At 43.2% G+C, this 23,681-nt stretch overlaps 1 protein-coding gene across 3 annotated transcripts in view; it reads right to left on the bottom strand.

Annotated features, from left to right (window-relative positions):
* ARFGAP3 (ADP ribosylation factor GTPase activating protein 3) overlaps window positions 1-23,681 on the bottom strand; it is a 62,906-nt gene that overhangs the window by 38,387 nt on the left and 838 nt on the right. The window contains exons 2-5 of one of the 3 annotated variants that reach the window (XM_008063447.1): window positions 16,666-16,784; window positions 5,364-5,436; window positions 3,447-3,578; window positions 2,334-2,417 (exon numbers count right to left, since the gene is read on the bottom strand). In XM_008063447.1, the coding sequence (XP_008061638.1) occupies window positions 2,334-2,417; window positions 3,447-3,578; window positions 5,364-5,436; window positions 16,666-16,784 (408 nt within the window). The remainder of the gene's footprint in view (window positions 1-2,333; window positions 2,418-3,446; window positions 3,579-5,363; window positions 5,437-16,665; window positions 16,785-23,681) is intronic. The other 2 variants (XM_021715217.1, XM_021715218.1) reach the window with 2 other exon arrangements.

Genomic DNA, 23,681 nt, shown 5'->3' on the forward strand with positions numbered 1-23,681 from the left:
GTCTTGCTGCCCAGGCGGGTCTCGAACACAAGGGCTCAGGCAATCCACTCACCTCAGCCTCCCAAAGGCGCGGGATTACAGGCTGAGCCACCGACCCCCAGCTTTTTTTTTTTTTTGAGTTGGGGTCTTAGTCTGTTGCCCAGACTGGAGTGCAGTGGCCACTCCCGGTCACCGCAGCCTCGACCTGCTGGGCTCTGGATATCCTTCCGCCTCAGCCTTCCAAGTAGCTGGAACTACAGGTGCGCGCCACCATGCCCGGCTAATTTTTGATTTATTGTAGAGATGAGGTCTCGCCAAGTTGCCCAGGTGGGTCTCGAACCCGCGGGCTCAGGCAATCCACTCACCTCAGCCTCCCAAAGGCACGGGATTATAGGCTGAGCCACCGAGCCCGGCTCATATCTGCTTTTTTTTTAAAGAGATGGGTCTTGTTCTTTTGCCCAGGCTGAAGTACAGTGTCGTGATCACAGCTCACTGTAACCTTGAATTCCTAGGCTCAAGAGATCCTTCTGCTCAGACTCCCAAGTAGCTGGACTATAGGCATTTACCACTATGCTTGGCTTAAAACGTGTCTATTCCTAAATCTCTCAATGCTCAAATTTCTTATTTTCACGCCTTTTGTGAAATAACATTTTTTTCTGAGTTGGAGTTTCACTCCTTCGCCCAGGTTGGAGTGCAGTAGCACGTACACTCACAGCCACCACAGCATCAACCTGCTGGGCTCTGGTGATCCTTCCACCTCAGCCTTCCAAGTAGCTAGAACTACAGGTGCGTGCTACCATGCCCGGATAATTTTTGATTTATTATAGAGATGAGGTCTTGCCAAGTTGCCCAGATTGGTCTTGAACCCACAGGCTCAGGCAATCTACTCGCCTCGGCCTCCCAAAGTGTTGGGATTATAGGCTGAGCCGATGAGCCTGGCCGTAAAATAACATTTTTACAAATTTTGGGGTAATTCAAATTTACATAACAGTTGCAAAGATAGTACAGAGTGTTTCAATATACCCTTCACCCAGCTTCCTCTAAAATTAAAATACTCATAGTACATCTGTCAAAACTAAGAAACTATCACTGGTACAACACTATTGGCTAAACTCCAGACTTAAACTCAGATTTCACTAGCTCTCTGCCAATGTCTTTTTCTGCTCCAGGATTCAGTTCAGGATCCCACACAGCACTTACTTACCAAGCCTCCTTGGTCTCCTCTGGTTTGTGACAGTTTCTCAGTCTTTCCTTGTTTTTTGTGACCTTGAAACTTTGAAGGGTATTGGTCAGGTATTTTGTAGAATGTCCCTCAGTTTAGGCTCTCATCTGATGTTTTCTCATGATAGACTCAGGTTTTAGGGAAGAATAGTTCTCGGTGTATCATGTTAACATGACTTAACACTAGTGATGTGAACCTAGATTACTTGGTTAAGGTGGTGTTTACCAGTTTTTTCCCACTCTAAAGTCAATTTTTCCCTATCCATACTCTAGTCTTGGGAAGTGAATCACTAAGTCCAGTTCATATCAACAGGGGTGGGGGACATTTAAGATCCACCTCTTGAGTGAATACATTATCTGTCTATAGTCATGCACCACATATAATGTTTTAGTCAACAACACACTTCATATGTGACTCTTGGCCCATAAGATGATAATGGAAGCCGGGTGCAGTGGCTCATGCCTGTAGCCGGGTGCAGTGGCTCACACTTGTAATCCCAGCTAATTCCAGCACTTTGGAAGTCAGAGGCAAGAGGATTGCTTGAGCCCAGGGGTTCGAGACCAGCTTGGACAACTTGGAGAGACCTCACCTCTACAATAAATAAATAAATAAAAAATTAGCCGGGCGTGGTGGCATGCACACCTGTGGTTCCAGCTACTTGGAAGGCTGAGGCGGAAGGATCACCTGAGCCCAGCAGGTCGAGGATGGATGTGGTAGCAGTGAGCATGCCACTGCACTTCAGCCTGAGTGACACTAAGACTTTGAAAAATTCCTATTGTTTAGTGACCTCGTAGCCCTGGTAGGACTGTAGTGTAAAGCACTACTCACATGTTTACGGTGTTGTCCTCTTCCCATTAGCTGGGAAAGGTCTTAAACTAAAGTAGCTACTTTAGACCCTGAGATGGAAACCACATGTTGAGATTTACAAAACAAGTCCACCAGTCAACTCTGGTCAGCCTAACTATGAACTTTGAAGGTAGTCATTTCTCTCTTGTGCAAGTGATGTTTCAGGGTTGCTTGTTATAACTTAGCTTTTAAAATGTATCTCAACAGAAACATTTTAAATATATAAACATACATCTTTTATAGCTATCAGAGTAGGCACACTTCAAAACTGAAGAATATTACATACCTCAGGAGAAACATGAGAGGCAAAGAAATCTTCCTCCTTTGGTGGAGGGGACAAAGATGGAACCACACAACTATCAAGCCACAGCTAGAACAAAAATATAAAATAGGGTTTAGCATTTCATCTGTCTGCAAAGGGTTTTATTTCCTATTCTTCACCCCCCTTCTAGAGACTTGCTTCCTATAGATTGGTACTTTCCTTTATTATAAAATCAGTAACATGCTGACGCAAGGCTCCTCAGTACATTTTAGTAATATATCAATCCAGTGAATTTTGCTTCCAAACCCTGAGGAAGTCAAGTGCCCCAAATCCACGAGCCATTTCTGAAAAGGAAAGATCAAGGATTTCATATCTAAGTGCAGGTTCCAAACTACAGTCAATCTTCATTACTCATGGATTCCATATTTATAACTTCACTTACTTGTAAAAATTTATTCATAAACCCCAATCAGCCCTCATAGAGTCTTCACAGTCATTCACAGACAAGCACAGAGCAGCAAAAAATGAGCTGCTGAGAAGCATGTTCCCAGCTGAGGTAGAACAAGGCACACTCTGCCTTCTTGTGTCAGTTCTCATACTAGTAAATAAGTGTCCCTTTTGCAGTCTAACTAGTATCATGGTTTTCACATTTGTGTGCTTTCACTGATGATTTCATTGCTTAAAATGGCCCTCAAGTGCATCCTAATGTGCTTAGGCACATGAAGGCTGTGATGTGCCTTTTAATTGTAGAGAAAACAAACATGTTAAATAAGCTTCAATCAGGCATGAGTTATAACCCCTTTCCCATAAGTCCAATGTTCATGAGCCAGCAATATTAAATAAGGTATCTTTAAATAGAGAAACACATTAAATAAGGTTGTATATTGATCAGTGGAAAAAAATGTGACCAGAGGTTCATAGAAACCTAATCCTGTATTTCTCCTAGAAGTAAAGTTTCAATTTTCACTAATTCAGGATCATGGCGAATTCACAGAACATAACTAATAAGAATCAACTGTACACTGTTTGCTTGCAAGAGAATTCAAGTCAAAAAGTTTTATTACTCAGGATAAAAACTACGTTTTCATAGAATAAATGTTTACCTAAAAAAGAAAAACCAGTCTTCCAGGGACTTACATCAGTACCATGCTTCCGTGTTGCTTGGGAGGCAAGCGACTTGATTTTCTCCCTATAGAGCTGAGCAGTGCGGCTGTTATACTTGGCATTGGTGTCACTGGTGGCACACCCATGTTGATGGAAAAAGGAAGACTACAGAGGAAAGCAAGCAGATGAATAGAAGTACTGCATTAAATCCAACATGGAGACCTAAAATGCTACTTCATGTAATGAGGGATTTAAAAAAATACTAGTGAAAACAAAAATAATTTAAACATCATAAAAAGTTCTAAAATAAAAATTTTCTTATAAGAAAGGAATTCCTTCCACAAGTGCAACATTCATAAAGTATTTTGGTAAAACTAGATATAAGGTTTGCATTACAAAATCAAATAAGTGGTCTTCATTTCTCTGTTAAACTACCTGTCATTCTTTTTTTTTTTGATTTGGAGTCTCACTCTATTGCCCAGACTGGAGAGCAGTGGCATGCTCCCGGCCACTGCAACCTCAATCTGCTGGGTCCTGGCGATCCTTCCGCCTCAGCCTTCCAAGTAGCTGGAACTACAGGCGTGCACTACCATGCCTGGCTACTCTGTCATTCTAAACTTTACTTTGGGGATGGTTTCTATTCAGGACTGTTTTTCTTTTTTTAGAGACAGGCTCCATCACCCAGGCTGGTGTACAATAGTACAATCTTGGCTCACTGTAACCTCAAACTCCTGGGTTCAAGCAATCCTCCCATCTCAGTCTCCTGAGTAGCTGGGACCACAAGCACGTACCACCATGCCCAGCTAATATATATATTTTCTGAGTCTGAGTCTCACTGGAAATTGATTGTTCATGAATTAAAAGTCCCGATTAGAGGCAAGCATGGTAGCTCACACCCATAATCCCAGCACTTTGGGAGGCTGAGGCGGGATGACTGCTGAGGCCAGGAGCTTGTGACCAGCCTGGGCAACATAGTGAGGCTCAGTCTCTATACAAAATTTTTTTTAATTAGCTGGGCCGGGTGTGGTGGCTCAAGCCTGTAATCCCAGCACTTTGGGAGTCTGAGGCGAGAGGATTGCCTGAGCCCAGAGGTTCGAGACCACCCTGGGCAACTTGGTGAGATCTTGTCTCTACAACATATCAAAAACATTAGCTGGATATGGCAGTGCATGCCTGTAGTTCTGGCTACTTGGAAGGCTGAGGCAGAAGGATCACTTGAGCCCAGCAGGTTGAGGCTGTGGTGGCTGTGAGTGTGCCACTGCACTCCAGCCTGGGCAATACAGTGAGACTTCAACTCAAAAGAAAAAAAAAAAGTCTCTACATTCTCACTTTCTGTTTTAATTTTCTTCAAAGCATGTGTCATTGCCTATTATTATTCTTATTAATTTACTCCTTTAGTTACTCTCTGACTGTCTCTGCCTATAAGAGCTTGTTTGTCTTATTCCCAGCACCTAACCTAACCTAACGTCTTGTTGAGTTGGAGTCTCACTCTTCGTCCACTCACTACTGGAGTGTAGTGGCATGCTCACAGTCACAGCAGCCTCGACCTGCTGGGCTCAGGTGATCCTTCTGCATCAGCCTTCCAAGTAGCTGGAACTGAAGATGCACACCACCACACCCGACTAGTTTTTGTGATTTCTTGTAGAGATGAGGTTTCATCAAGTTGCCCAGGCTGGTCTTGAACCCCTGGGCTCTGGCAATTCTCTCGCCTTGGCCTCCCAAAGTGCTGGGATTACAGGCTGAGCCACTGTGCCCGGCCAGTATCTTGTTTTTATTAGAGGTTTAACAGATTTTTGAATAAACAGGTCAACAGGGTCTGTCCAACTCCAAAACCCATCAGGTTTACCCCCTTATCCCATTATGCCTCCAAAACATGCAAGTATTGAACTACGTTACTAAAGTAATAAATATGTAAGCAAGAAAGAAATGACAAGTCTGATTTGAACTTACTGCGTTAGCGTTTCCTCCAACTTGCATACAACGCAATTGAAACCAGGACCAGTTAGAATCCAACTCTGTAGATCTAAATGGAAAGAATATTCCTAAGTGTTAATAATTTTCTTACCCAGAAGCAAACCACTAACCTTTTGATAACAAGATTTCCTTTAGCTTTAGGATTCTAAAGAATTTATAAATGTTAATAGGGACCCATGTTCAGGATGCTAAGACTCCAGTGTAGTTGACACAGGGCTCTTAGGACAACTCTTTGCCTCCCTTTCTTGGTGGGTTATGAGCTAAAAATCTGGCAATATGTCTTCTACTCAAAATAGATGTGCTGCTTGGATTTTTCAAGGTCAGCTACCTACTTGGCCAGTTTGACTCCTATCACGAGCATGGAGGATGCTTATACTCTTATAATCAAATGGAAGGGACCTACCTACCTTACATCACGACCAGCAGGGAGACAATAAAATGCAAGACTTCATGCACCTGAAATAAAAGCTATAAGTGCCTCCAGCCCCCACCACATCTTATGCCCTACTTGTCTCCATTGTAAGATCAAATCAGAGCAAGTTTCAACCTGATAAAACTGATTGAAAAGAAAAAAAAAAACTTTTTAAATCAGAGCAAGGTAAAGGCAGTACATGTAGCCCCAACAAGGCAAATTCACCAAGGCAACAATGTTAGAATCTTTATTTATTTATTTATTTTGAGTTAGAGTCTCACTCTGTCGCCCGCTCCTGGCCACTGCAGCCTCGACCTGCTGGGCTCCGGCGATCCTTCTGCCTCAGCCTTCCAGGTAGCTGGAACTACAGGCGTGTGCTACCACGCCCAGTTAATTTTTGATTTATTGTAGAGATGAGGTCTCGCCAAGTGGCCCAGGCAGGTCTTGAACCCGCGGGCTCAGGCAATCCACTCACCTCAGCCTCCCAAAGGCGCGGGATTACAGGCTGAGCCACCGAGTCCGGTTGTTAGAATCTTTATAATGAATTCAGATAATAGTAAAAAGCAAGGCTATCCTGTTATTTTAAAATAGCTTGTCCTACACTGTAAGGAATATGGACATTTTAGAATGAGTATAAGTAGAATACCCTTTACAAAATGGGCAAGGTGGAAAGAAAAGAAGCTTCAGATCCTCCAAAATTTTCCTTTTGTGCTACCCTTCCATTTACTAGTTTCTATATTTAATGATATCTTTTAACCTGTGTAAATTGTAGGAGGTTATTCCGGGCCAATAGCTAACTTAAGATTAATACTAAGACATACATAATGACAAATCCACTTCATGGTGATATATAAAAAGTAAAAAATTAAACCACACTTTATAAGAAACAATTTTCTCAAAGACAAAAAATCCCCCACAAAACTCTTTTAGAATTTCTGATTACCAATGAAGATGACTAAGTGATGTATCTTTCATTTAGTAAGCAATTAGTAAGCAACTAGTTGTTCTTAAACCCTCTCTCTGAAAGATGCCCCTCCAGCTGATGAATGTGCCATCCCTACTCCCCTGTCATAGGGTAGCGGTTAATAGCAGTCTCTGGAGACAGATTGAGAGAGTGCAAGTCTCAACTCAACTACTTAACAGATGTATGGAGACGTGGCTTAACCTCTCTGTGCTTTATTTTCTTCATTTGTAAAGAAGAGATAGTTACGGTATTTTTATTTCACCCTTGTAGAAATTAAATAAGCTAATATCTGAAAAGCACATAGAATATGCCGGGCTCGTGGTAAACATCATATGGCTACAATTCTCATAATCACCAGCATCATCATGGAACCCTGACATACTGTGTTGTACTGTATTGTCCAGCCTGGGTGACAGAGTGAGACTCTATCACAAAAAAAGAGAAAAGAAAAGAAGACATTTCCCACAAACTTCATGATCCTTCTATGAGTCAAAATATAACCTCCTTAAAAACTGCATGAATTGCCGGGCTCGGCGGCTCAGCCTGTAATCCCATGCCTTTGGGAGGCTGAGGTGAGTGGATTGCCTGAGCCCGCGGGTTCGAGACCCGCCTGGGCAACTTGGCGAGACCTCATCTCTACATAAATCAAAAATTAGCCAGGCGTGGTAGTGCGCACCTGTAGTTCCAGCTACCTGGAAGGCTGAGGCGGAAGGATCGCCGGAGCCCAGCAGGTCGGAGCTGCAGTGGCTGGGAGCGGCCACTGCACTCCAGTCTGGGTGACAGAGTGAGACTCCAACTCAAAAAAAAAAAAATTGCATGAATTAGTTTCACTAATGGCTGCCGAAGTCAATATTTTTTTTAAGCAGAGGATTTAAAGAGATTTCAGAATCTTATGAAATTAGAATGAATCTCACTAAGTAAACAAGTAAATGTTTTCACGTAATCAAAATTTAAAATGAAGTAAACCATACCACAATTAATTTAGACTTTTTTTTTTTTTTTTTGAGTTGGAGTCTCACTCTGTCGCCCAGACTGGAGTGCAGTGGCCGCTCCCGGCCACCGCAACTTCGACCTGCTGGGCTCTGGCGATCCTTCCGCCTCAGCCTTCCAAGTAGCCGGAATTACAGGCGCGTGCTACCACGTCCAGCTAATTTTTTGATTTATTGTAGAGATGAGGTCTCGCTGCCCAGGCGGGTCTCGAACCCGCGGGCTCAGGCAATCCACTCACCTCAGCTTCCCAAAGGTGCGGGATTACAGGCTGAGCCACCCAGCCGGCTAATTTAGACTTTTATATGCAGACAAGCTCAGGAAGAGCTTCCAGGCAGCTCTTTGTTTATAACTTGCTTGATTGCTTCTTATAAGGTCACGAAGAATGCTGCCTTTCTAAACTAACATCATAAAAAGGTTCTCTCCCTCCTGTCTACCAAACAGGCATTCAGATGATTCACATCTGGTCATTGTCCACATGTACTGGGGTGTGCCATCTGCCAGGCTGTAGAGGATTCACTCGATCACTCCTCCCAACACCCCATACAGTGAATCCTAGTATTGTTGCCCCTAATTTCAAGAGAAGAAAACTAAGACAGAGGTAGGGACATGCCCAGACTAGAAAGGGATGACATGGAATTCAGCCCCCCAGCTGGGCTCCAGTGTACTGGGCCTCACTCCCCAACTCTGCCTCCTAATCCACCCAGGCTAAGTCATCTTTTCTGCCTGCCTCACCTCTCTAGGGCCTCAGGAGTTAAGACGTGGAGAGGTCTGGCAGGTAAGACCCTCCACAACACCACACAAATCCTTTTGAAATTTATTTTTTCATATTCTCCTCCTGTGCATACAAAAACTGGCTAGGAAGCATTTCATTTTTTCCTGCCTCTGTATTTATCTATTTATTTATTTTGAGTTGGGGTCTCACTCTGTCACTCAAGCTGGAGTGCAATGACACTATTACAGCTCACCCCAGCATTGGCCACCTGAGCTTAGGTGATCCTTCTGCCACCATGCCCCGCTAATCTTTTGATTTTTTTTTTTTTTTGTAGAGACAAGGTCTCGCTGTGTAGTCCAGGCTGGTCTCAAAATCCCGGGTTCAAGCAATCCTCTTGCCTTGACCTCCCAAAGTGCTGGTATTACAGGTATGAGCTACCGCGCCTGGCCTTTTCCTCTATATTCAAAGCCTGAGTGCTGACCTCCATTTCCCCTGCGTTGTTTCCATTATTAAAATTACACCAACTGGGCTCGGTGACTCAGCCTGTAATCCCGTGCTTTGGGAGGCTGAGGTGAATGGATTGCCTGAGCCCAGGGGGTTCAAGACCAGCCTGGGCAACTTGGTGAGACCTCGTCTCTACAATAAAATAAAAATTAGCTGGGCGTGGTAGCGCACGTCTATAGTTCCCGCTACTTGGAATGTTGAGGCAGAAGGATTGCCTAAGCACAGCAGGTCGAGGCTGTAGTAGCCGTGAGCATGCCACTGCACTCCAGCCTGGGTGAGAGAGTGAGACAAAAAAAAAAAAATACACTTAAATAAACATACTGCCCATGCTACACTGTTAACAGTGATCATGGTCAGGTGCAGTGGCTCATCCCTTTAATCTCAACATTTTAGAAGGTTGAGGAGGAAGGATCACTTGAGGTCAGGAGTTCAAGACTGGCCTGAGCAATATAGCAAGATCCCCATCTCCACACATACACACAAAACCAGTGATCATGCTTGAAAAATGGGACTCTGTGTGGGTGGCTGTGGCAAGCAGGGAAGAAGAAAGGGCAGGGATGGAATTCTAGAAGCCAAAGAACTTTCATTTCTTACTTTATATACTTTGGTACTGCTTGGATTTTTTTCCTAATGAGCTAGTGTTTTTAATTTTTTTCTAAAATTTATAGAGATGGAATCTCACTATGTTGCCCAAGGCGCTTTTAAACTCCTGGCCTCAAGCAATCCTCCAGCCTCAGGGAGTGTTGGGATTACAGGCATGAGCCACAGCACCCAGCCATAATTTTTTTTTTTTTTGAGTTGGAGTCTCACTCTGTCACCCAAACTGGAGTGCAGTGGCCGCTCCCGGTCACTGCAGCCTTGACCTGCTGGGCTTCGGTGATCCTTCCACTTCAGCCTTCCAAGTAGCTGGAACTACAGGCGTGCGCTACCAAGCCCGGCTAATTTTTTGATTTATTGTAGAGATGGTGTCTCGACCCCGCGGGCTCAGGCAATCCACTCACCTCAGTCTCCCAAAGCATGGGATTACAGGCTGAGCCACTAAGTCCGGCTCATAATTTTTTTTTAATCAATAAAAATGTTTAAAGAGTAGCCTCACCTCCACCACCTTAAAAACAACACAAAAGCACATTTAGTACCCTCTCATTTTTTACTTTCTCTTGCCCAAATTCTAGACTCCTGCTTTCTGGTTATACAGTTAATTTTAACTATTGTTTTTGAATCACTTATAAGCACTGTGATTCGTACAGTTCTATTTATCTTTTAAAAGGCTGTGATTAAATCTGTAATGGCCCAAACAGATCCTGCTGTCCAGCCGCCTCAGGCTCTAAATCATTTCTTCCCTCAACAAGGAATATATCAGAAAACCACCTGATTTCCTGGACTGGCCTAAACTGACAGTATGCTTTAGAGGTGAGGGCCAGATTATAATAGGAGAGACTTGGCAGAGAGAAAGAGGGAAAGAACGCAGTAAAGAAAGAAAGGAAGGGAAGCGATTATGTATTGCCTTGAGTCTAGCCTACATCTGCTCTAGGCAGGGCAAGTTACCATATGTCAACTGGTAAAAATCAATCTGGAAAAAAAGTACATTAAAAACAGCTTGATTCAACAGGGAAAAGGCAGTCTTTTCAACAAATGGTGCTGGGAAAACTGGATATCCACATACAAAAGAATGAAGGTGGACTCTTTTTTTTTTTTTGAGTTGGAGTTTCAAGCTGTCGCACAGACTGGAGTGCAGTGGACGCTCCCGGCCACCGCAGCCTCGACCTGCTGGGCTCCGGCGATCCTTCCGCCTCAGCCTTCCGTGTAGCCAGAATTACAGGCATGCACTACCATGCCCGGCTAATTTTTTGATTTTATTGTAGAGATGAGGTCTCGCCTGCCCAGGCGGGTCTCGAACCCGCGAGCTCAGGCAATCCACTCACCTCAGCCTCCCAAAGGCGCAGGATTACAGGCTGAGCCACCGAGCCCGGCTAAGGTAGACTCTTAACATCATAAAAAAAATGAATTCAGAATGGATCAGACACTTAAATATAATACCAAAATCTAGGCCAGGCACGGTGGCTCACACCTATAATCCCAGCACTTTGGAAGGCAGAGGTGAGAGGATTGCCTGAGCTCACAGGCTCAAGACCAGCCTGGGCAACTTGGTGAGACCTCACCTCTACAATAAAATAAAATAAAATAGAATAAAATAAAAAATCAGCTAGGTGTGGTGGCACGTGCCTGTAGTTTCAGCTACTTGAAAGGTTGAGGTGGAAGGCTCACCTGAACCCAGCAGGTCAAGGCTGCAGTGGTCGTGAATGTGCTACTGCACTCCAGCCAGAGTGACAGAGTACGACTCTAACTCAAAAAAACCTCAAAACCAAAAAAAAACCCCCAAATCTATAACACTCCTAAAAGAACATAAGGCAAAGCTTCATGATATCAGACCTCATCAATAAGGGTACCTGCATAATAAACATTTGCATACCTAACCCTGAATTGCACACTACATTTGTATTTATTTTATTTTATTTTATTTTATTTTTTGAGTTGGAGTCTCACCTTGTCGCCCAGACTGGAGTGCAGTGGCCACTCCCGGCCACCGCAGCCTCAACCTGCTGGGCTCCGGCGATCCTTCCGCCTCAGCCTTCCGAGTAGCTAGAACTACAGGCGCACGCTACCATGCCTGGTTAATTTTTGATTTTTATTGTAGAGATGAAGTCTCGCCAAGTTGCCTGGGCGGGTCTCAAACCCGCGGGCTCAGGCAATTCACTCACCTCAGCCTCCCAAAGTGCAGGATTACAGGCTGAGCCACCGAGCCTGGCTGCACCCCACATTTTTAAAAGAAAAGAAAAAAAAAGCTTCATAATAGTGGGGTTGGCAATGATTTCTTGGATATGACACCAAAGATATAAAAACAACAAAAGACCAAGGCAACAACAAAAACGTCCAATGGAAAAATCAGACTTCATGAAAATTTAAAAATTTTGTGTATTAAAAGACAATACCAGTCAGGTGTGGCAGCTCATGCTTATAATCCCAGTACTTTGGGAGGTTGAGGCGGGAGGACTGCTTGAGCCTAGGAATTTGAGACCAGCCTGTGTAACACAGCGAGACCTTGTCTCTACAAAAAATAAAAAAATTAGTTGAATGTGGTGGCACATGCCTATAGCCCCAGCTACTGAGGAGGCTGAGGCGGAAGAATCTCCTGAGCCCCAAAAGTTGAGGCTGCAGTGAGCTGTGACTGTACCACTGCACTCCAGCCAGTATGACAGAGTGAGACTCTGACTCAAAACAAAACAAAAAAAAACCACAAAAGACAATATCAATAGAGTAAAAAGGCAATTCACAGAATGTGAGAAACTATTTTATTGCAGGGTCCTGAAGAGCTAGATATTTGTAGAAGCATGCTCATAACAGCATTATTCACAAAAACTAAAATGTGTAAGCAACCAAAGTGTCCATCAACAAATGAATAGATAAGCAAAAAATATTTTCATTATTAAGATTGATAAGAGATACCACTATAATGAGATACCATTTCATACCCTTTATGATGGCTACTGCCAAAAAAACCAAAATTATCTGGCCTATAATCACAGTATTTTGGGAGGCTGAGGTGAGAGGATTGCTTGAGTACAAGAGTTCAAGAGCAGCCTGGGCAACAGAGTGAGACCCTGTCTCTAAAAAAGAAGAAAAAAAATTATAAAAACAACAGAATGTGGAGACACCTCTTGTCAACAAGGGTGCCTAAATGAAGCATATTTGTATACCTAACCCTTAACTATACCCCACAATATCATAATAAAAAATATTGATTAAAAAAAAAAAAAGCCGGGCTCGGTGGCTCAGCATGTAATCCCATGCCTTGAGAGGCTGAGGTGAGTGGACTGCCTGAGCCTGCGGGTTCAAGACCCGCCTGGGTAGCGAGACCTCATCTCTACAATAAATCAAAAAAATTAGCCGGGTGTGGTAGCGTGCGCCTGTAGTTCCGGCTACTTGGAAGACTGAGGCTGAAGGATCGCCGGAGCCCAGCAGGTTGAGGCTGCAGTGGCCGGGAAGGCCACTGCACTCCAGTCTGGGCGACAGAGCGAGACTCCAATTCAAAAAAAAAAAAAAAAGACTGCAAGGAGAATGACCAGTACTGCTTTTACGGAGACTGAGCCTGAATGCTGCATCAGAATTGCTTTCTCAGAATTATATAAGCTAGAAGAGAATGAGGGAGCCTCAATTTAAGGCAGCACAGGCTGATAAAACTCAAGTCAAGCTTGTATTTCTTGTACAGACAAAATAGCAAAACTAAAAAACTGTCTAATAAAAATGTTTATTTACACACATTCCTACATCTTAGATAAGAAAAAGAATCCTGTTTTTTCATGGTGCTGTTGTCACATCACTGTGTCACTCCCACTTCTCTGGGCTCTGATGTGAGGCAAGTCTGCCTTACTGTCAGTGGCAGCAGGAAAATTATGGTAGAGAAGGCAGCAGGGTTGGGGAGGAAGTCAGTGATTTGTGTTCCTTTTTTTTTTTTTCTGAGTTGGAGTCTCACTCTGTTGCTCAGACTGGAGTGCAGTGGCCGCTCCCGACCACTGCAGCCTCGACCTGCTGGGCTCCAGTGATCTTTCCACCTCAGCCTTCCAAGTAGCCGGAATTACAGGCTTGCGCTACCATGCCCGGCTGATTTTTTGATTTATTGTAGAGATGAGGTCTCACTGCCCAGGCGGGTCTCGAACCCGCGGGCTCAGGCAATTCACTCACCTCAGCCTCCCAAAGGCGCGGGATTACAGGCTGAGCCACCGAGCCTGGCATGATTTGTGTTCCTAAGTCACCAAATGGTGACTGCCCTGTGTGTTCTCTCATGACTCCAGGGCCTGGAAGTTTGGGGATGCCGGGCACCGCTTCTGCTGGTGAAACTGCTGTTTGGGGGTTACTTCTCCCTTACTCACATATGAGTCCAAGAAAGTATCATCAGCACAAACAGTAAAGAACAGTGCCTCTATATAATACAACCATGTAACCAAAAACTATTTGTACTCCCTGAAGCTATTGAAATAAATAAACAATAAAAAAGAAAAAAAAAACAACAACAACAGAAAATGACAAGTGTTGGTGAGGATATAGAGACATTGGAAACCCTGTGCACTGTTGTAGGGTATACCCACTGTGGAAAACAGTTTGAAAGTTCCTCAAAATACTAAAAATAGAATTACTATATGATCCAATTCTGGGTATATACTCAAAGCAACTGAAAACAGGGTCTTGTGGGTGGGCATGGTGGCTCATATATGTAATCCTAACACTTTGGGAAGCCAAGGTAGAGGACTGCTTGAGCCTAGGAGTTCAAGACCAACCTGGGTAACAAAGTAACCAAAGTGACATAGCAAGACCTTATTTCTACAAAAAAAAAAATTTTTTTTTTAAGAAAGAAAACAAGGTCCTGAAGAGCTAGATATATGTATAAGCATGCTCATAACAGCATTATTCGCAAAAACTAAAATGTAGAAGCAAAGTGTCCATCAACAGATGAATGGGTAAGCAAAATGTGATACACATATATACAACGAAATATTATTCAGCCTTAAAGTAGAAGGAAATCCTGACAAATGCTGTAATACAAATGATACTTAAGGACATTATGCTAAGTGAAACAGTCTAGTCACAAAAGACAAATAGTATGATTCCACTCATATGAGTTACTTACAGTAGTTAAAATCATAGAGACAGAAAGTAGAATGGTTGCCAGAGACTGGTAGAAGGGAATGGGGAGTTAGTATTGAATAGGTATAGCATGTCCAGTCTTATAAAGTGAACAGAGGCCAGGTGTGGTGGCTCACGTCTATAATCCCAGCATTTTGGGAGGCGGAGGTGAGAGGATTGCTTGAGCCCACAGGTTCAAGACCAGTCTGGGCAACTTGGCGAGACTTCATCTCTATAAAAAGTTATCCAGGCGTGGTGGTACATGCCTGTGGTTCCAGCTACTAGGAAGGCTGAGGTGGAAGGATTGCCTGAGCCCAGCAGGTCGAGGTAGTGGTAGCGATGAGTGTGCCACTGCACTCCAGCCTGGGCGACAGAGTGAGACTCCGACACAAAAAAAAAAAAGAAAAGAAAAAAAGACAATGACAGGATAGTATATTCAAAATATTCTGGGACCAGAGTTCAAAAAAAGAGGCAAAAAAGAAGAAACTGATAGATACTCTGTAACCAATAAGAACACACAAAATTATTCCCTTTCTAAATAATTACCTATGAAGTTATATGCCTATAAATATTTAACCCATCATATCTTTACAAATTGACATCTGAAGAAAGATCTCCATGAATTAGGAAAGCTTTTTTTAATATGTCAAAAAATAAAATTATGTTCTAATTATTACTATAACATTTTTGTGCTAGCATATAACATGTCTATCCAGAGGGAACACCTTTCTCTGATGCACACAAAAGCCCATATATAGGCTACTACTGTAGAGTGTCAGAAGTAGAAGACAGTTTACTTGCCAGAGGGGCCAATGTAGCCCAAGTCTTCAGAAGGATCTTCACGCTATAAACATTTGACATTGCCACTAGAAATAATATAAAACTAATTCACTCGGGCTTAGTACCCTTGGGAACCAGAGCAATAGGATTTATGCTGGAAGTGAAACCCTGATATTAGGAGGGCTTTCCATTATTTAAATAAACTCCCCACCTTGGATGGGGTATAGGACAGACCCACAGCACCTGAATTCCCTTTTTCCAGTAGTGTGTATTATGTATTGCTAAATTATTAGAATTGTCCTTAGTCCATTTTCTGTTGCTTATAACAGAATACCTGAAACTGGGTAATTTACAAAGAAAGGAATTTCTTACCAGCTGCATCTGGTGAGGGCCTTCTTGCGGTGGGGACTCTCTGAAGAGTCCAGATGTGGCACAGGACATCACATGGTAAGGACACTGAGCATGTTAACTCAGGTCTCTCTCTTTTTCTAAAGCTACAGTCTTATTCCCAGGCTAACGCCTTAATCCATTAACCCATTAATCCATGAATGAATTAATCCATTTGTGAGGGCAGAGCCCTCATGACCCAATCACCTCTTAAAGGCCCCACCTCATAATATTACCACATTGAAGATTAAATTTCAACATGAGTTTGGAAGGGACATTCAAACGACAGCAATAATAAAGGGAAAGGAAATGCTATCTCAAAACCCTCCACTCTGACTTTGTCTTCAACATCACTGACTTATGTCTCTGACACAGGACTCTATTAAATACTGGCCAGGCGCAGTGGCTCAGCCTGTAATCCCAGTACTTCGAGGAGAGAGGATTGTCTGAGCCTGGGGGTTCAAAACTAGCCTGGGCAACTTGGTGAGACCTTGTCTCCACAATAAATCACAAAAATTAGCCAGGCATGGTGGCATGCATCTGTAATTCCAGTTACTTGGAAGGCTGAGGTAGAAGGATCACCTAAGCCTAGCAGGTCGAGGCTGTGGGTAGCCATGACCATGCCACTGCACTCCAGCCTGGGCAACAGAGTAAGACTCCACCAATCCCGCCCCAAGATAGTATTGAATAGAAAATTTCTCAGTTCACTTAACAATGTAAGATTTAAATCTCCATAACTAACAGTTGACTTGTCATTTTACTTGGTATCAAAGCAAACAAAGAAAAAAGGGAAATAACACCCATGTAACAATGTAATCATTCTCACCCCAATGAGAGAAGATTCACATACCGAATAAAACTCAAGTGAACACCAAGTGACCGGTGGGATCCTGAACAATCAATGCAAAGAAACACTCCATAGGTTATGCTTGCCCAGCTGGGGTTTTTGGCACCGCAATCAAAACACACCTGAGAGAAAAATGTTAAATTCAGTTATTCATTAATTTGTATTAACCAAATGAGTCATCCTATAAGATACAGTACATGACTTAGCTCGAAAATTGCTTACCCTTTACAATTTAAACTTGATTAGAAAATATCTCACCAGATTTTTTAGACTCTCAAATTTCAATTTCTGTTATTATTATATAATATTGTGTATATAACCATATCAATTATGTTAATATGATTAAAAATTAATAGAAAATATTAATTATACAATAGATTATAGATTATTAAGTACATATATTGTTGTGGGATTTCTTGAGGGTTTTTTCTGAGTTGAGTCTCACTCTGTTTCCCAGGCTAGAGTGCAGTGGTACGCTCATGGCAACCACAGCCTCGTCTTGCTGGGCTAGGCAATCCTTCTGCCTCAGCCTTCTAAGTAGCTGGAACTATGGGCACACACCACAGTGCCTGGCTAACTTTTTGATATTTGGCAGAGACAAGGTCTTGCCAAGTTGCCCAGGCTGGTCTTGAATCCCTGGGCTCAGGTAATCCTCTCACCTTGGCCTCCTAAAGTGTTGGGATTATAGGCGTGAGCCACTGTGTCTGACTTTTTTTTTTTTTTTAATTGGGGTCTCACTTTGCTGTGCAGGCAGAAGTGCAGTAGCACGATTATGGCTCACTCCACCCTTGACCTGCTGGGCTCAGGTGATCCCTCCCCCTCAGTCTTCTGAGTAGCTGGGGCTACAGGCACATGCCACCATACCTGGCTAATTTTTTAATTTTTATTTATTTTTTATTTTTGAGTTGGAGTCTCACTCTGTCGCCCAGACTGGAGTGCAGTGGCCGCTCCTGGCCACTGTAGCCTCGACTTGCTGGGCTCCAGCGATCCTTCCGCCTCAGCCTTCCACATAGCTGGAACTACAGGCGTGCACTACCACGCCTGGCTAATTTTTTGATTTATTGTAGAGATGAGGTCTCGCTGCCCAGGCGGATCTCGAACCCGCGGGCTCAGGCAATCCACTCACCTCAGCCTCCCAGAGGCGCAGGATTACAGGCTGAGCCACCGAGCCCGGCCTGGCTAATTTTTTAATTTTTTGTAGACAAGGTCTTGTTATGTGGCCTAGGTTAGTCTCAACCTTCTGGGCTCAGGCAATCCTCCTACCTCAACCTCTCAAGTATCTGGCACTATAGGCACAGTCTATGATGCCTGGCTAATTAAAAAAATTTGTAGTGATGAGGTCTTGCTATGTTGCCTAGGCTAATCTCAAACTCCTAGGCTCAAGTAATCTTTCCACTATAGCCTCCCAAAGTGCTGGGATTAAAGGCATGAGCCACCACACCCAGCCCATTATGTATATATTGAAACACTATACATTGTGTGAAGTGAAGAAAATTTAGGTTTGTATACCATCTCAAATGCTACTTATCCCTGAAGCGTCAGCAGGGATCCTACTAGTCATGTAAATGAATGCTATTGAAGAAAGTTGTCCAATACCCTAGCTCTTACTATCTTCCCCAACAGTGGCTATATACCAGATGGCAGGCTCTCATACATATTTCTTCTCTTCTCAGTCAGAAGAGGAGGATGTGGTAGCCAGATTTCAAGAAAGTCCCAATGATCCCTACCCTTGTAAAATCTCCACCCTCACTTTCCTAAGGTGAATTTCCAATAGAATATGTCACTTCTGAGATTAGGTTATAAAAGATATTGTGGCTCTCGCTCTCTCTCTTCCTTGGATCACTAGCTCTGGGAGAAGCTAGCTGCCATGTCTGGAGGACACCCAGATGGCCCTGTAGAGAAGGCTGAGTGGCAAGAAACTGAGGCTCTTAGTCAAATAACCAGCAAGGAGAGGAGGTCAGTCAACCACCACGTGAGTGTGCTCTTGGATGACTGACTGCAGCCCTAGCCAACAGCTTAACTGCAGACTCCTGAGAGACTCTGACCCAGACCAGCCAGCTAAGCCACTCCCAAACTGCAGACTTTCAGAACCTGTGTAAGAGAATAAATAAATGTCTGTTATTTAAAGATGCTAAATTTGGGAGTAATTGGATACACAACAATAGATATCTAATACAAAGAGATGTTCCTCTTTGAAATGCTGTGTCCTTCTCTACCTCCACCCTCTCCATTCTGCCCTGGTCACTTTGATAACTCTTCGACACACACTATTAACCACACTATCCCCTACCCACTGAGGATACGGAGAACTCATGGGGCTAGGACTTTTCCCTGTCACCTTGCCTTTGTCTCTGCTAGCACAGATCCCACACATGGTAAATGCTCAATAAGTATTTGCTAAATAGATTTGTATTTTCTTAAATCTCACACAGAGCTTAAAAAGTAGTGTCTTACTAATGATAAGCACTCAGTAAATATGTGTTAACCAAGCAAACAACTTACAAAACTCACTGTCAGCTCAAAAATTATCACTAGCTTCTTTGACACCGACACTGAAGTCAAACTTTTTTTTTTTAGTTGGTATCTCACTCTGATGCCTAGGCTGGAGTGCAGTGGTTCAATCACAGCCCACCACAGCCTCGATCTCCTGGGCTCAGGCAATGCTGCCACCTCAGCCTCCTGAGTAGCTGGGACTACAGGTGCACATCACTGTGTCCAGCTAATTAAAAAAATTGTTTTTGTAGAGATAAGGTCTCACTTTGCTGCCCAAACTGGTCTCAAGCTTCTGAGTTCAAGTAATCCTGTCTTGGTCTCCCAAAGGTGTGAGCATAGCACCTGGACAAAGTCAAGCATTCTTTATCTGATAAAAAGAGCATAAAAGTACTTTTTAAAAAATTAAAATTTTTTTTTTATTTTAAAGATGTGGGGTACAAGCCAGGCTTAGGTATATAAGTGGTCGTCATACAGTAAAGTTTGGGTCTCCCTTTGGTCCCAATTCTCCTGGTTTGAGATGAAACTATGGGAAGTTTGGCCTTTAAGATCTGACATCTGGCCTTCTGAGGGCAATATGAGAGAAAACATGAGTGGGCTTTCTAAAGCCCCTCACCATGATAGGCTCATATTGATTCCACATGAATAGCAGGGGTGGAGTGACAACTGACATGAAAAGGGACTGATTTACTTCAGTGTTTAATAATCACCTGCTGTATGCCAGACATGTGACACATGTTGAGGTATGAAGAAGTAGACAGCACCACTGACTGCAGGACACTGGCTGAGCCCCTATTCCCTGCCAGGCCATGTGCTGGTCTTTAAAGAGCTTACTGTGAAGTGGGAGAGACAGACATGGAAATTAAATATCACCCTGTAGTAATGGCCATTAAAGTGAGGAACCCTTTTCCATGGGACATCAAATCCTCTTTAGTGGGACTCTGCCAAAAGGTGCTGTTCTTCTCTGAGAGGCTGTTTGTAATCTCTCACTTACTCAACTAATAGTATTGCTGCACACATATTAGGGAAGTTCAGGAACAGTCTGTCCACACAGAGCTCACAAGTCTAGTGGGCAAGACAATTAGTTACAAGATTGTATCTTAGTAAGCAAAGACAGGATAGAAAAGGTTTTTGGTGAAGGTGACAGCAGAGATTTGGTATGCACAGCCAGAGCAGGTAAGTTTGAGAATCACATCTGAGGTGATCATAAAACCAGCTACATTCTGAGGGCAGTAAGGTGTCTAATGTGGAGGCTTCAGCATTCTCCTGACCTACCTACTAAGCTGAGGAATTGCTAGAATGTAGCTCCATAAGGGCAGGTGTTGGGGGATGTCTATTGTGTTCATTTTAGCTTAGCATGGAGTCTGGCACAACACAGGCACTCACTAAATGCAAACGCAGGTGGTGGGGCAGACAGCAGGGATGGAAGAACTAACAAGTGGAGACTGAGACCTGGGAGGTCAGAAGGCAGTTAGAAATACACGTTGGGCTCCTGCAAATGCTGCCTTGATTCTCCTGTTGGAGCAGGAAGCTGTGCTTTAAGCAAGCATTGCACTTTGTTTCTGTTTTGTTTTAATTTTTTTCTTAGATTCTTCAATTTTCTTTATAGAGTGGCACTTTGTTTTGAAATGCAATTTCAAATCAAAGTCGAGATATGGTTTTCTAAGCTGAACATCAGTTCTTGTGGTGATGAATAACAGCTTTGACTGACAATTTGCTTTACCTAACGCTGAGGATAACAATTAATATGGAAATAATAATAGCAATATTGAATGTTTATGTCAGGTGCTGTTCTTGGCACTTAAGACAATTTCATCCTCACAATAACCCTACTGTTAGGAGGTACTAGTAGAAGGTACTACTGTCATCCCCATCAGGGCCAGCTTTCTGGGTATGTATGGGAGCTATGTAGTCTCACAGGGTACCACACTTTAAAGGGCTTGTGATTGGTTTAATGTTCTGTTGTCTTCATCTTGGAATTCTTTTTTTTTGAGTTGAAGTCTCACTCCTTCGCCCAGGCTGGAGTGCGGTAGCACGCATGCGCTCACAGCCACCCCAGTGTCGACCTGCTGGGCTTCAGCGATCATTCTGCCTTAGCCTTCAAAGTAGCTACCATGCCCAGCTATTTTTTATTTTATTGTAGAGAGGAGGTCTCACCAAGTTGCCTGGGCTGGTCCCGAACCCGCAGGCTCAGGCAATCCACTTGCCTCAGCCTCCCAAAGTGCTGGGATTACAGGCTGAGCCACTGAGACTGGCCTCATCTTGGAATTTTTAATTCCTTTCAGAAAGGGTCCTGCATTTTCATTTTGTACATTTCACAATTTATGTAGCCAGTCTCAAGCCCCATTTTAGAGAAAACTAAGGAATTACTGAGTTAGGTATCACAGCCAGTATCTAGTCCATGTGGCCACAGGGGGTTCGGTGTGCTCTGGAAGCCCACTCTCCCCACCCTTACCACACTGTCTCATAGCAGAAAACACACCACCTTGAGTCCAGCATCTACCCTTCACTCACTAGACTGTAAGCTCTCTGAGGACAGGAGCTGTGTCTTTCTATCCATGAGGGTATACACTCTCAGTGCTTGACATAGTGCTCAGCAATGTACTTAATGAATAGTTGTTGAATGAATAACACAAGCAATTCATGTAAAACTAAGGAAGAGTACAGCAATAAGGAGGGATTTCACAAACTAGAAAACTGACCTTTATGAGTTAAAACTTTTGATCTAGAGTAAATCTTCATCATGCACGACAAAAAGAAATTAGATACTATACTCTAAAAGTAAACCAACTTATTTTTCTTTCACTTTCTTGTTTCATGTATTTTAGAGCTTTTTTATGATCCCAGTTTTAAAATGCTTATTGTTATGCAACTCTTTCACATCATTAAAACTAGTTTTCATTTTCCTTTAGGCAATGGCTTCTAACCAATGATCAAGTAAAAGGTTTCAACCATGAAATATAGCACATTACTATAAAACATTACTAGAAAGTAATTTTGCTCATTGCTCTTATTAATTCTATAATATAACATAAAATTTTCCACAGATAAGTTCTTCATAATAAAAACATTTACAAAAAAATAGCTGAAATTTGCTGAAAACTAGTATATGCATGTCCTGCTCTAAGTGCTTTTCTTGGATTAACTCATTTAATCCTCATAATAACTCTTTAAGTTAGGTCCAGTTCATGCCACCATTCTCAGATGAGGAAAATAAGGTACAAAGTGATCAAGTAACCTGTCCGAGGGTGATATAGCTAAAAAGTGGCAGACTAGATAATAATTTAAAAGCATGTCCCTCAAAAGTGTCTGTTGGGGTCAGGCACAGTGGTTCACGCCTATAATTCCAGCACTTTGGGAGGCTGAGGTAGGAGGCTCTCTTCAGTCCAGAAGTTTGAGACCAATCTGGGCAATATAGCAAGACGCTGTCTCTACAAAACAAAAACAAAAATTACATGGGGTGGCACGTGCCTGTAGTCCCAGCTACCTGGGAAGCAGAGGTGTGAGGACTGCTTGAGCACAGGAGTTTGAGGCTGCGATGATACACTGAGCTGATCATGCTGTTGCACTCCAGTCTGGATGACAGATTGACATTCCATCTAAAAAAAAAGTGTCTTTTGGTATAAAGACACTGACTTCTTATTTAAAAGGGGCACCTTCCTTTTGATTTATTCAAAGAGAATACATATTGATATACTTCTGAGATAAAACTGCCAAAAAAAATACAGTTTTACGCATTGCTAACTGCAGATCCTAATCTTGTCTACTTAAACAGTAGCCACTCTTTTTAAACAGATCAATCTAAATATGAAAATCAAGTAAATAGTAAGGAAATAGTACTGGAGAATTCTTAGAGCCTTTCTCCTCTTAACTTTCCCACATCCATCAGACATCACCACCAATAAACTGTCTCCTTCCTCACTTTTTCTAGGCTGTAAAAAATATAGCCTCGTTTTTACCATCAAGACTCAAAACCAACAAAAACATCTAAATTTTGTAAAACTCAAGAACTTTCTATGCCATCGTGTCAAGGCTCACTGACAGCTGTTTCCTTTAGAGGTGACAGTGGGGAAGAGACAGAAGTCCTGTCACAGGAGGGGGGGGAGAGTCAACCCCGACGCCACAGCAGACAGCACTTTGTACTCTCCAGGTTCCCTCCTGACCCGTGGTCCTCAGGAGTGTCACCCTCGCCCCCTGCGTCATCGAGCAAAGTTGTAAAAGTTACAGTGGAGAAAACAGCCGCTGGAGACAGAAAAAGAAAAACAATTTCCAAAGAGCGCCGAGGGGAGGAAGCCGGAAGCCGTCGCAGAGACCACGATGCCCCTTTATCACACAGGGAAACCGAGGCTGCCCCCCAAGGACAAAGGGCGCCAAAGGGCATCCCTGAGGAACGTAAGAGACGACCCCTGCGGTGGCGAGGGGCGAGCCAAGATGTGCCACGCAGCCGGCGCTACCATCTGGAGTTTCTGACCCGGGGGCTTGCTGCCCGCGGGGCCGGGGGCTCCGTGCTGGCCGCCCCCCACTCCCAG

This window comes from Carlito syrichta, unplaced genomic scaffold (assembly GCF_000164805.1).
Source record: "Carlito syrichta isolate Samal-C Ts95f unplaced genomic scaffold, Tarsius_syrichta-2.0.1 Scaffold306853, whole genome shotgun sequence".
Taxonomy (NCBI): domain Eukaryota; kingdom Metazoa; phylum Chordata; class Mammalia; order Primates; family Tarsiidae; genus Carlito; species Carlito syrichta.